This window comes from Cebus imitator, unplaced genomic scaffold (genome assembly GCF_001604975.1).
Source record: "Cebus imitator isolate Cc_AM_T3 unplaced genomic scaffold, Cebus_imitator-1.0 Scaffold89, whole genome shotgun sequence".
NCBI classification, from domain to species: Eukaryota; Metazoa; Chordata; class Mammalia; order Primates; family Cebidae; genus Cebus; species Cebus imitator.
The window spans coordinates 43,632-56,725 of NW_016107404.1; the positions used below are offsets into that span (position 1 = coordinate 43,632).

Sequence of the window (13,094 nt, forward strand, 5' to 3'; positions counted from 1 at the left end):
TTTTGCCCAGGCTGGAGTGCAATGGCGCGATCTGGGCTCACTGCAACCTCTGCCTCCCGGGTTTAAGTGATTCTCCTGCCTCAGCCTCCCGAGTAGCTGGGATTACAGGTATGTGCTGTCGCGCCTGGCTGATTTTTGTATTTTTAGTAGAGACAGGATTTCTCCATGTTGGTCAGGCTGGTCTCGAACTGCTGATCTTTTGATCCTCCTGCCTCAGCCTCCCAAAGTGCTGGGATTACAAGTGTGAGTAACGGCACAGCCAATAAGAAACAGCTCTAAGTGCTAGGAAGAAATGAACATATTGATGTCACACAGATTTGAGGCTAAAGCAATCGAAGGACTTTAATGGGGAGATCAGAGGAGGCCCAGGAGCTGTTGTATGGAGAGAGGCTGGGTGCGAGTTCCGTGCCTTGTATATATGGCTGGGCAGTTTATCCATGTGTGCAGCTGGTGAAATCCATCCCTGGTGCAGGTCCTGAGGGGCCTGGGAACCTGCCTGGAAGGTGGGACCTGAGGGACAGCCCCTTGCGAAGCATGGGAGGAATCTCTGTGACTGGGAGAGTGGTGAAACTCTATCTTTCCAGCAGGTGGGGGTGGGGGATGGGGGAGAGGTGGGCTTGCAGTGATGTTCCCATCTAATGATGGAGAAAGGCTGGGGGGCAGTCCCATGGGAGTGGTCTCTGTGCGTCTCTCTCTGGGTGTGAAAGCAAGAGCTGGAGACTCTGATCAGATGCCCAAGAGATTCTCCCTAACAGGAGCTGCCTTTGTGCCCCTGCAGACAAAACCAGCCAGGGCCACTGTGGCCCTGAGGGCCTGTGACAGAGGAGGCTCTGTGCCTGCCCTGCGCCAGGTGGGCCCTCCTCCCATGTCCTGCTCTCTTGTTTCCGCAACACCTGTGCTGGCTGCCTCTGAGAAGTTTCCCGTTTATTTCTTGCTTCTCTGCGGGAAAAAGGGGCCCTTCCAGCCCTGAGCCAGGGCAAACCTGGAGAGAAAGGCCAGAGCAGACACTGTCTGCAAATGTGCGCTACATCCCACCTGCACTCCCTGGCCTGCACTCAGAATCCTGATCTCAGTTGCATGGACATGGTGGGCTTTAGAGAAGTCATTCCTCCTCCTCCAACTCCTGGCCAGACCCCCAGTACAACAGTCCCTTGCCAGTCTGGACTCTGTGGCTGAGGATAGGAGCAGGAGGAAGGACAAGCAGGGGTGCTGAAGCTTGGAGATGGGTCTGAGGTTTGTGAGAGCCTGGAGAAGGCCATGTCACATGAGCGGGGGAACATGGAGTCCCCAGAGGATGGGTTAACCCAGAAGGATGGTGACCAGCTCTTCAAAAGTTGCACTGGGGAGGGAGGGGTGAGGACCTGGGAACTACTGTTGGACCTCTGCATGGGGGCTGCAGAGAGATCTCTTCATGTGGTCTGGCATGAGGCCTCCAGGGCAGCCCAGAACTTGCCCAGGCTCCCCCTATCCTTCCCTATGGGGGATGCTCTGGCCTCTAATACATGGTTATCTGCATCTGAGCATCTGTGTCTGGTCCACTGGGAGGAGCTTTGCATCTCTATTCCTCATGCTCAGGGGCCTGGAGGGAAGGGTGGACTGAGCATCTACCAGGTTCTGGATGCAGTTTATTTCCCACCCCCACCCCCACCCAGATGGAGTCTCACTCTGTCACCCAGGCTAGAGTGCAGTGGCACAATCTTGGCTTACTGTAACCTCCTCCTGCCTCAGCTTCCCAAGTAGCTGGGATTACAGGTGCCCACCACCACAACCAGCTAATTTTTTGTTGTTTTGGTATTTTTTTTACTAGAGATGGGGTTTCAACATACTGGCTAGGCTACTTTCAAACTCCTGACCTCAAGTGATCCACCCATCTCGGCCATCCAAAGTGCTGGCATTACAAGCGTGAGCCACCGCACCCCGCCTGGATGCAGTTTCTGATGCTTTGAGTGCTTTAAGGGAGAAAAAGGACAAAGATTGACAGAAGACCATTTGGGATTAGAACCCCCCACCCAACTCTCCCACTCCCATATGTGAATTTTGGTGAAAGAAGCAGCAAAGGGGATCCTGGCTAGAACTTTCCAGGAGGTTCTGGAGTGGCTTCAGGAGGGTCTGGGGATCCTGCAGCTGTTATCCTTGGGATTCTGACCTCCCTTGGTGAGGAAAACAGAACAGAGTACCTGTGGCAATATGGCATTGACCTTCAGGTATTGAGACACTTGGCATGAAGCTACAAGGGGTATGGGGGGGGACAGAGGTTGGAAGTGGGAGGCTGGGATACCCTCCAGGCAGTGGCAAGCCTGGCCTTAGATCCTTGTAAGCTTTGGACTCTCTCTGTATGGAGGGTCCTTGGCTTAAGGCACCTCCTGCTGGGCATGGCTGGAAATGGACTCTGCCCTGCTGAGCTCAGTTCATTATTGGCTGCAGGTGGGGAAGCCTTGGATGTCATCATTACTTCCTTCTCTTTCTATTGGTTCGCTCTTCTTTCCTTCTGTTTGCTGAGTGTCTCTCATGCCTAACTGCTGAGAAGATTTTAAGAATTTTCTTAAGAAAAAGTCATCTTGTCCTCCTCTCTTAAGCTAGGCAGGGCCACACTTTAGCCAATCTTGTCTGAATAACGTCCTCCTATTTTAGAAATTCCACAAGTGATTCCTTTGGATGCAACTTCATTCTACATGCTATGGATTGAACCCTATTTCTTTCTGTCTCATGTCCTATCTATTTCCCCTTATCTATTTCCTCTGAGTTGGGGTAGGGAAACTATAGAGATTGAAGGCCCCTGGAAGAGGAAGAAGGCCCCCTCTGCAGACTTGGAACAGGACTCAGCAGTGCTGGGGCTTCCCTAGAGATTGTGGGCATGAACAAAGGTCCGTCCTGTTGGAGATGGGCTTGCTTTTGTGTGGGGATCACACTACCTCTCCTCCTAGCCCCTGATGCCCTTCCAGCTTTTATCCAGAGCATGTGTGGTGGTTGGTGGGGGGAAGGGATGAGGAGAGTGTGATCCTCCCTGGTGGGGTGTTGTTAGGGGCTGAGGGTCCCTAATGTCTCTCTTTCCCCACTCTCTGTCCACTTGCCAGCAGGAACCTCTTCCTTTTCCCTCCCTGGGGTCCTGCTAGTCTCCCCCAAATGCTGAATCCCCTGCCTTGTCTTGAGGTGGAGAGCTGAGTTGCAGTGGGGACAGGGAGGGCCTGAGGAGTCTGTCGTGGAGGGTGGGCAGAGGAGAGCTTGGGGGCAGGGGTGAGCTAGCTGAGAAACTTTCAGGACCTCAGCCCACACAGTGGGAAAGGGACCCTGGTTGGTGCTGGAGAAGAAGGGGACAGGGAGGCAGTGTCACCTGGAAAGATGGCCCTGAGATGGCGCTAGGGCAGCCCAGCCCCAGGGGTATGGGGGAGGGGTCTGGCTGGGCTCCAGTGGCGTTTGCTGCGGAAGAGGCCCCCTGGCAGCTCCTCCGCCCCTCCTCTCTCTAGGGTTGGCAGGCTGCCTGCCCTCCCACTTTCTCTGCAGCCGCAGAACCCCGGGCAAAGCTCATGGCTGCCCCTCCAGCTCTCCGCAGTCTGTGGGTCTCCGCCGGCCTCTCTCTGCCTTTGTCTCCCTGTCTGTGTGTCTCTCCCCATCTCTCTCCAGGGTCCGGGACCTCCACCTTCCCTCTCTTTTCTTCGCTCTTCCTAGTTCTAGGTCCTGATAGGATGACCTCACACAATATTCCTGAGAGGCCCCATCCTCCGTTCAGCTGAGCACAGCAGAGGCAGGCAAAGGCAGGCAGAGGGAGAAGATGGGAAGTGGACGCCCTGAACCCAGAGCAGGCGGGTGCAGCCCCAGCCCTAAAGCGCTGGTCCAGCTCTCCTCTCTCCCAGACAGGGTCCATTCCAACCTGTGGGGGCTCTTTGGATGCTCGGGGCGTTTGAGCGCCCTCACACCCTAGTTGGCTAGAGAGAGATCCTGGCTGAGGAGTCGGGGCGTGTGGCCAGGGTAAGAGGTTGGAGGTTGGACCGGACAGCTGGTCCAGACGGGCATAGAGTCCCCACGTGCGCGCCTGGCACAGGGGTGTGTCTGCTTGAGTCATGGAAGCCGGAGGCCTCGGTTTAAGTTAATCACATTATGCCCTGGGGAGCAATATGGGAACTGGAGTGGGCTCCGGAGAGAATCCGGGCACACGCACACACGCAGGCTCACACCCTCCCTGCAGCCCGGAGCACAATGCTGCCGCCACCGCCCGGGTTCCCGCGGCTGCCCCTCCTTGCTCTCAGGTGGACGCCCCGCGCCGGGCGCCGCCTCTGCCCGGTCCCCTCCCGCCTCCCCCGCGCGGCTCCCCGAACCTCAGAAGTTGCCGGGGTGCCGCGCCCGCCCCGCAGCGCGCCCGGGAAGCAGGAGGCGGAGGCTGTCAGGCCGCCAGGGGAGGAGAAAGAGAGCTGCGGAGGAAGAGTCCCCGAGGGTGTGAGCCCCCTACCGCCCGCGCCCCAGGGGGGTTCCCCGGAGATGGAGCCCAGCGCGGGCCTCCCACTGCGCTCCTCCCGCTAGAGGGGGCAGGACAAGGGCTGCTCCTCCGAGGCTGAGCCTCCGGGAGACCAGGGGCAGGGCGCCCGCCTTCCTACCCCGCCCCATCCCCGGAACTCCGCGCCAGGAGCGGCCGGTCTCCGGCTCCCGACCCTCGCGCCCCAGGCGCCCACTCTCGGGCAGCATGACTCGGCTGAGCTGGTGCTTGTCCTGCGTGATCCGATGGGGCAAGTACCTTTTCTCGTGCCTCCTGCCCCTGCGCTTCTGCATCCGCAGCCAGGTAAATACTCTCGGCCACACCTGACCCCTTCCGACCCTGCCACCCTCTCCCTCCTAGGTGCTCCTCTCCCGCAGTTTCCTGGGCATTGGATCTGACTTTTAAACCCTCCACTCTCAGGGACCCTCCGTCTCGGGCGCCGTCAGCCTGGATCTCAGCAGAGTTTGGGACTCCGGGGGAGTCTCCACCCAGGCTGCTGGAACCCTGGAGGGGGAGTTGCTGCCCCTCCCCAAGCGCACATCCCTGGATGTCTTAGGCTTGGGTCAGAAGTCTGACAGATAACACCGGAGTCCGTGGGAGGGCGGTGGATTTGGAGATACGGAATAAAGTTCCTGAGGTTTTAAGCATCCCTCTTAAATTTCCGTGGGAAGGGAAGGTGGGTTCCTGGAAATGCCCCCTGCCTCCCAATCCCTAGGAGCCGCCGATCTAAGGCAGGGAGGTAAGGAAGCGAGATGGACATGGGAATGGGGCAGCTCGGGGACAGCAGGAGGGATTTCCCACTTGTTCAGGAGGATAGAGGGACCTGGGAACTGGACAGGGAGAGGATGGGGGCTGGGTGCCAGGGAGGGAGCAGCAGCGTTGGGGGCGGGAGCAGAGGTCTGGGAACCTGCAGTGCTGTGGGTGGGCGTGTCCTAGTTGAGCAGCAGTCTCCCTGTGATTCTCAGAGAGGATGTTTGACGTTGCCTTCAGCATGTGTGTAATGTGTGTATGTTTGTGTGTGGGGGGGAGTGTAGACAGAAGGGTGGGGGTGGAGGTGGGGGCATAGCTACAAAGTAGGGAATTGGAAAACCTGTACATCACCTTAAATTCTCCCTGGAGGGTAAGGAGAACCCCAAGATCATGACCTAGAGCCCCCAGGACCCCAGGAACCTCTAATGAGGGGAAGGATTCCAGGGACTGGAAGTCCTGCTTTCGGACCCACTCCCTTGGGGCAGGGATGGTCCTCTGTCACATGGGAGGGGGAAGTCCACCATTCTGGTTAAGAGTGCCAGCTATGAAGCCAGCACCTGACTTTGAATTCTGGTTTTACTAGCTGCAGCCCTTGGGCTAGTTACAGGATCTGCCTGTATCTTAGTTTTCTCATCTGTAAGTGGGGATAATGAAGTTATCTACATAGTTGGAGTGTTGTAAGGATTAAATGAGATAATGCATTTAATGTTTACCTGTACCTACTCCATAACAGGTGTTTGATGAACATCAGGGATATTATCGTTGTTATTATTTGCTTCCAGCAGGGATCTCAGCTCAGACCTGTAGGCAGGCCAGAGCTGGAGTATGTAGGGATGGAGAGATTGCTCCCAGTACCCATGCTTGCCACCCAAATGGATGAGAAGGATCCTTCTGCTCCCTCAGGAGTTTGGACTTTTAGCTCCTTCTCCCAGGTGCTATCCTTGAGCCTCAGTTTCCCTCGCTGCTGTTCCGCAGTGGGGAAAGGTGCCAGCAGGCTTCCGTTCCAGTTACCCAAGGTATGCTTTGAAATCTTCCAGCAAAATGCATGGTCCTCAGGGATTGGCTGGGAGGCAGGCCCTGCAGCTGCAGATCACAGGGCTGGAGATCTGTCCACATTCCATTGGGTTCTGAGTTCAGATGCCATCCATGGAGTCCGGAGTTCTAGATTCGAGAAAAGAAGCCTGAAGTGGGAAATGGCCAGCCAGGACCAGGTCGGTTGGACTCCAGACTGCTTAGCAATGCCCCCTTCTCATTTGCAGGGAGAGGTAGAGGATGATGGAACCACTTCACTCGACTCTCCTCTTCCTCCTGGGCTAGGATTTGAGCTGGTGGCTGGGGGTAGGGGGCTGTGGATGAGCAGCTGCAGCTGCCTCCCTCCAGCCTTTGAGGGGCCTGAGTCAGGCAGGAAATTAGAGCTGGGGAAGAGATCAAGATTGTGGAGCAGAGCTCTGGGAAGGATCTTATTAAGCATTGTTGGGATTGGGCCCAGACACTGTCCCCACCTGGGGTGATGGAGAAGGGGCAGTAGAAGAAGGGGTGTGAGTGAGGCTCCTTCTTGTGTCAGCTGGGGAAACTGAGGTTCATGCAGGACCTGCTTGGATCTCTGCCTTCTCTCTCAGAGAGCACCCACATATCTGCAGTGCAAGAGAGTGACCTCAGTCTGGGACTAGAGGGGTGCTGGATGTGGGGGCTGGGGGCAGGGCCTCTTGCCCATGTGGTGCCTTGGTGGGCATTAGAATGTAGTGCCCCATGTTCTGGGCTGAGGCATGTCATGCCAGGGCTTGGTGAGTGGGGCATGGATGAAACTTGAGCTCCCACTCACGCCTTGGCTGCACCCTGTGTAGTGGTTCATGGAGGCTCTGCTAGAGGTTTGAGCACACAGGACTCAGAAGCTGAGTGTGTATGAGGGTGAGGGGTAGGGTGAGGTAGCATGGCTTACCTCAGGGAGGCCCTAGGGGCATCATGGGACAGACCCTTCCTGCACCCAGATCTCTCCTCGTTGACTCTTCTGGGGCCATGAGGGAGCCATGTAGTAGAACTGTCCCTGGCTCCCCACTCTCTCTTGCCAAGTAAGACCCATTCCCTGGGTGGCTGGACCCCTCCCTGGAGCCTCAGCGTCAGCCCTTAGGTGAGTGGAGAGGACAGTTAACATGTCACCACAACATGGAAGCACAGCCCCTAGTCCTGGGGTGATGGCATTGCTATAAGAGCAGTAGGAAAAGTCTCCACTCATGGGAGACGTGGGATGAGATGCCCCAAGCTCCATTTTCACACATCATACTAGCTGTGTGACTCTGGGCCAGTTGCTGAACCTCTATGTACCTCCGTTTCTGCATTTATAAGATGAGGGTTAATAGGAGCCTTCAAGGCCATGCCGCAAGCCAAGTGCCAAGTTAGTTGATATTACTCTTTCCTGGAGCAGGGGCAGAGTGTCGGAGTCCGAGGGGTGAGAGGGTTCGGGTCCAGGAGCTGAGTGCTTTGGTGGAGATTCCTGGGTCTCGAGCTGTTGGGCTCTACAGCTGGATGCTGATGGAGAACCCCCGTGCCAGCTCTACCCACACCTGTTGGATGTGAGCCCTCCAGGATGGTCTGAGAGGTGGGCTGCAGTGTGAGTGGCCCCAGTGTGAGAGATGGCAGGCTGCAGGGTTTAGGGAAAAAATCCGGGGTCTGGGAGCCAAGAGACTGGATCTCTGCTTTTGATGGGCTCTGTGGCCTCTGGTGAGTCACCCCACCTCTGTTGACACAGTGTGGCGGCGGCGGTCTGTTAAGCAAGGGGACTGGATTAGGCTAGAGGTGCCCTGAGACTAACCCTCCTGGCAAACATGTTCGCTTGGACCTTCAGAGTTTTTTTGTTTTTCAGCCAACACTTTCAAATTTGTATTTTTTCAATTTTCTAAAAATATTTTCTATAAAATATGGGGTTGGAGTTCTGTGGCAGATCAAAAGATGTGGAGAAGTGGGTTTGTGTTGCTGCAGGCTGTAGCGGGAACCAAGGAATGGGTGTCACCCTTGCTGGGTCCTCATAACCCCTTGCCTGCTCCCCTCATTGAACTTCTGTGTGACCCCCCAAAGGGGATCTCTTACTGTGACCCCTGGGCAGCTGAGCTTGAAGGCCTTTCCAGCTCTAAAATGCTCTCTTTCCTGAGGCAGGGGGAGAGTGACCTTCAGATGCAGTGACCAGTGGTGACAAAGGAAAGGCTTGATGCCATGGTAGGAGAGGGGTGGACATCAGTAAGAATGTTTAGATGGACAAGAGTCAAAGGATAGGAAGCTTGGATTGGATGGGATGGGGCCTTGGCCTGGGAAACTCATGGCATCACAGGAGTTGGAAGGCACATTGGAGGCCATCAGCCTGGTGATTCTACAGGTAAGGAAACTGAGGCCCGGGGAGGGGCGTGCCAGGCTCAGGCTGTAAGGCCATTAGCTCATTCCTGCCCACACTCACCCTTCCCTCTGCCTTGGCTCCCCCTCCTCCAGGCCCAGGGCCAGCACCAGAATCCACAGTCCTGATTCTGTTTCTTCAGCTGGCTGCTGAGCAGGGGTCTGGAGGGAGGATCGGGGGAGGGCAGGAGTGGCGGGATGGCACAGGGTTGGGGCTGGGTTCTGAGGCTTCTGGGATGCCAGTGCAGAGCCCCGGTCAAGCCTCCCAGTGTGTCTGCTATATGTGAGACAGGGGTCTGGGCACAGTGTGGGGATCCCAAGATGAACGAAGCCATCCGGGCCTGCGGAGAGTCTGCAGCCGGCTGGAGCTCTGCAGCGGGGCGCTGGCAGCAGGCAGAGCTGGCTGCAGATAGGGCGGCACTGAACATGTGGGCAAAGTGAACAGGTGGGGCTGCCTGAGGCCCTTTCAAGGGGAAGAGAAGGAAGGTTTGGGAAGGGGGCAGTGAATGCTTACAGCAGGAAAATATGTTAGGAACCACTGACTAATTGCTTGAGTGATTGAGTCATTCTTTAACCGTGTCTGGTGCCTGCTGTGTGCCAGGCTCTGGGGATATAAAACACAGGACACATCCTTGCCCATGTGTGGGTGGGAGTGGAGACACCAGGCTGTGAAGGAGAAGTAAAGGCTGACAAGCCTGAAACAGGGTCATTACACACAGTTAGAGACACCTCCGTCAGCAGAGTTTAACATTCAACAGGGAGAATGGTGGTTAATTAGCAGGAAGGACTTCCTGATCATGAGCGATTAATATTCAAGAGAGACCCCATAGGCTTGGTGAAGAGGAATGGGGGCATTCTGGAGGGAGGGCACCTCCAGGGGAACCCCCAGCACTAGGGTCCCCACTTCCATTCTCAGTCCTAGCTGAGTCCAAGCAGGGCCTCCTTGGGCTGTGTGGGAGGCCAGACAAGTTGGTGTTGCTGTGACTTGGTCTTTGGTTTGATTTTCCAGCATTTCTGGGAAGCTCCAAGGTGATTTCTGAGAACTCCAGAGAAAGCTGGCGGGAGATGTCTTCAGTGACGCCAGCAGTGAAGGGCTGTGGGAGCAGGCAGGGGGAGCTGGGTACGGGTGGGCACAGGGATGTCAGGGGTTAGCTGGCTGAGCCCCTGAACTTGTCAGGACAAGGGCAGCCTGGCAGAGCTGGTGATAATGGGTGGGGAGGGGCTCCCTCCTGAAGACCACGCTCCCTTACCTCCCCCATACTCCAGCCAGGGGAGGCCGGACGGTTTGCAGGGTGTCTGTCTATGGATGTCCCCAGCCATGACTGCTGGGCCAACCTCATGTGGAACACTGGTTCATTTCAGTGTTGGCTAAAATGTCAGTGAAGCTCCAGCAGGCTTGAGGTAGGAGGTCCAGAGGGGGACTGTGATCCTGGCAGGGGAGGAGGTTAGAGGGAGGATCTTTCCCAGCCCCAGAGCTCGGGGGGACTTGGGGAAGTATGGAGAGGGAACCCTGACTACTTTACCAGAACAGACTCTTCACTCAGCACCTGCTTTAGGAAGGACCAGAAACTGACACTTCACTTCAGTGTCCTCCCCTGACTTCTTAGAACCACCAAACCATAGATGTATAGTCTCTGGTGCAGTAGACAACCTTTGTATCTGAATACGGCAGTCTTTTTTCAGATGAAAAGTCTGTTTCCCCTTCATTCTGGGGTTTCCCAGGTAGATGTTTTGAATGGTCCCTGGGCTGGGAGTTGGCATAAGTGGCTGGGCAGGTCACTGTGAAGGGGGAGCCAAGTGGTAGTTGCATGGTATCTGGGGCTGATGGAGAGCAGCATGGCGAGGACATGGGTGAGTGGGGAGGGAGGCAGGGGATCTGTAACCCTCTGTACTTGTGGCCCTGGGGAATGGATAGCACAGCATGCATAGGAGCCCGGGGAAGAAGACTTTTCCTGCTAAGTGACTCAGTCTGGGAACGAGGTCTCCGAGTGCCTACTCTGGGCGGGCTCCTGTGTGCTGACGTGAGTTGGACTGTGTCCTTGTGTGTGTGTGTGTCCACACGAGGGTGTGGGGCTGAGCCCTCCCTCCCTCTCCTGGACAGCCCCAAAGAGCAGAGCGAGGGATTCACGGGCCCCCACCCACCCTCAGTTGGTCCAGCCAAGGCCAGAGCTCAAAGAGGAAGGGTGTTTTTGGAGGGGAACATAGTGGTTCTAGACAATGAGGGCCTGGGGCGGACTTTGCTGGATTCCTTCTTAGTGCTCCCTGGGAATACTTCTGGGCTCTGACCCAGCCTCCTTCCCACCCTCTAGACCCCCACGATTGCCCCTGGGCAGAGGTGGGGGTGAGGGGAGGGGAGGGCTGGTGAGCAGGGGACACTGTGGTGAAGAAAAAGGCCTGTGGAATGGTGGGAGGGGAGGACTGGGCCCAGGAGGGGGAGAGGGGAGGAGGAGGAGGAAGTGGGGAAATGCAAACCAAATGTTGGCCCCGGGTACAGTCAAGAAAAACACACTCTCGCGGGAGCCTGGAGCGGGGCTCCTTTTCAGAAGGGCAGGAAGGGCTGGGACAGATGTTTGGAGGAAAGAAAGAAAGAAGGAGGGGAAAAAAAAAAAAGAAATAGGAAAAAAATTGGAATGAAATCCACAGCCTTGGGGCAGGGCCATTCTTCCCCAGTCTGGGCCCGATTTCTTCTGTGTTAAGGCCTGTCCTGGGCTCTGAGCTTGGTGCGTGGGCACCAGGGTCTGTCTCAGTTGTGTGTGTGCAAATGCGTGTGTGTTCTGAAGCCAGGAGGCAGGCACGGGTACTCGGAGAGGGGGAGGGGCCAAGGCGCCCTGGGTGTGCGGACTGCGCGGGCCTTGGGCTGCCTGTTCATCCATCAGTGGTCCGGAGGCTTCCAGGAGTGAAGACCCCAGAGTGGGTTTGCTGGGGGCGGGGTGTCTGCAGTGAGGAGCGAGGGCTCCAGGCCTGCCAGCACCAGATCAGAAGACAGAGGAGCCTTGGTGGCACACGTGTTGTGTGTCCAGGGGCGGGGGCGGGGCTGGGGGAGCACTGCCTCCGGTAGCTGTCCCTTTTTCCTGTCCCCTTCACACCCCCTGCAAAGCAGAGCTCTAGACCCTCAAGGCCACCGGTGGAGCCCCGGAGGAGGGAGGAGAGAGGAGGCTGGGGCGAGCGGGTGGAGTGGGGAGAGGAGGAGGAGGAGGGGTGGAGTGGGGAGAGGAGGAGGAGGAGGGGTGGAGTGGGGAGAGGAGGAGGAGGGAGGGTGAGCTGGAGGCAGCGGGGCGAGAGGCCGGGCGCCAGAGCAGCAGCGGACTCTGAGACCTTCTGCCAGCGCCGAGGGGACTCTAGCTTTAGGGGCCCTTCGCAGGCCCTGGGCGTGCCCGAGGGACGGGACCCGGCGAAGATGACGTGGATCTGTCTGTCCTGCATGCTCTGGGTAGGTCTGGCTGCTTTAGCTGGGATGTTACTCTTCCTCAAGCCCGCCGCCCGCCACTGAACCTCACCACCTTATCCTTTTGCTAAGAACCTGGGGTGGGGTTGTCAGTCTTGAAGGAGGGGCCTTTCGGTCTCTGACCGACAGAAGGACAGACTGACTTGAGCAACCCTCAGCCCAAAGACTTTCCCCACCAATGGGGTCCAGACCCAGGGTCTCGGGTCAGTACATCCCCTGCCCCACCCCCACCCCCCAATTGAGTCCCAGAGCTGTAAGTGGAAGGAAGCTATTGAGAACTTTGTTTCTTTTTGGAGCATGCCCCTCCTACCCCTGCATCCCACGATGGGGTGAAAATTCTTCACCCTCCTTCAGTTGCTGAGCCCAAGAGCCTGGGGAGGAGGCAGTGGTGGGAGCAGAGAAGAGTAGCCCCAAATATGAAGTCTGGAAGAGCTGGGCTGGGAGAGAATTCTCAGATTCCATCTCTTTATTCCTTCTACACCCAATTTCAGCTTCCACCCCTGCCATCCTTTCCTCCACAGCCCTCCCCTGCTACCAAGACCTCCCCGTCCCAGAGGAGGGAGCCACGGCCTGCTCTTCCCCCTTTCCCTCTTGGCCCCAGGTTCAGGAAGGTGGGTCTCAGATGGGGATGCCTGGGGGGCAGCAGAGAGGCCTGGGGGCCACGTGGTGAAGGGTAAAAGTCTTAAGGCCAGTCCTGGGCTAAGGCTCCTGGGAAAAGGGGGTTGGGAGAGGGCTGCCTACTGCAGGAGGGCTGGGGGTCGGGCGGGGGAGAGGACCCCTTCCTCAGAGGGGCTCTGGTAGGGCCCTCTTGGCCAGCCAAAGGCATACATGGGGTCAGGAGGGTGAGGAAGTCATCCCTGGCTGAGGTTACTGTCGGGCTCTGAGAGAGTGACGGCTGGTTTGGGGGAGGGGGTTTCAGGTCTGTGATCCAGATGTGGCCTTTCCTGTCCCTCTCCTTGTTCTGGCCAGTCCTCGGGCAGGTGGACGTCCAGGGGTGACACGGAAGGGTGGCAGGTGGACGTCCAGGGGTGACACGGAAGGGTGGCAGGT

At 57.1% G+C, this 13,094-nt stretch overlaps 1 protein-coding gene across 3 annotated transcripts in view; it reads left to right on the top strand.

Moving 5' to 3' along the window:
- Positions 1-4,607: 4,607 nt before the first annotated feature.
- Positions 4,608-13,094, top strand: part of TNS1 (tensin 1) — a 214,550-nt gene continuing 206,063 nt past the window's right edge. Inside the window, exon 1 of one of the 3 annotated variants that reach the window (XM_037740770.1) lies at positions 4,608-4,771. In XM_037740770.1, the coding sequence (XP_037596698.1) occupies positions 4,676-4,771 (96 nt within the window). In that variant the 5' untranslated portion in view covers positions 4,608-4,675. Of the gene's footprint in view, positions 4,772-11,877; positions 12,030-13,094 lie in introns of those variants that run through there. The other 2 variants (XM_037740771.1, XM_017534926.2) reach the window with 2 other exon arrangements.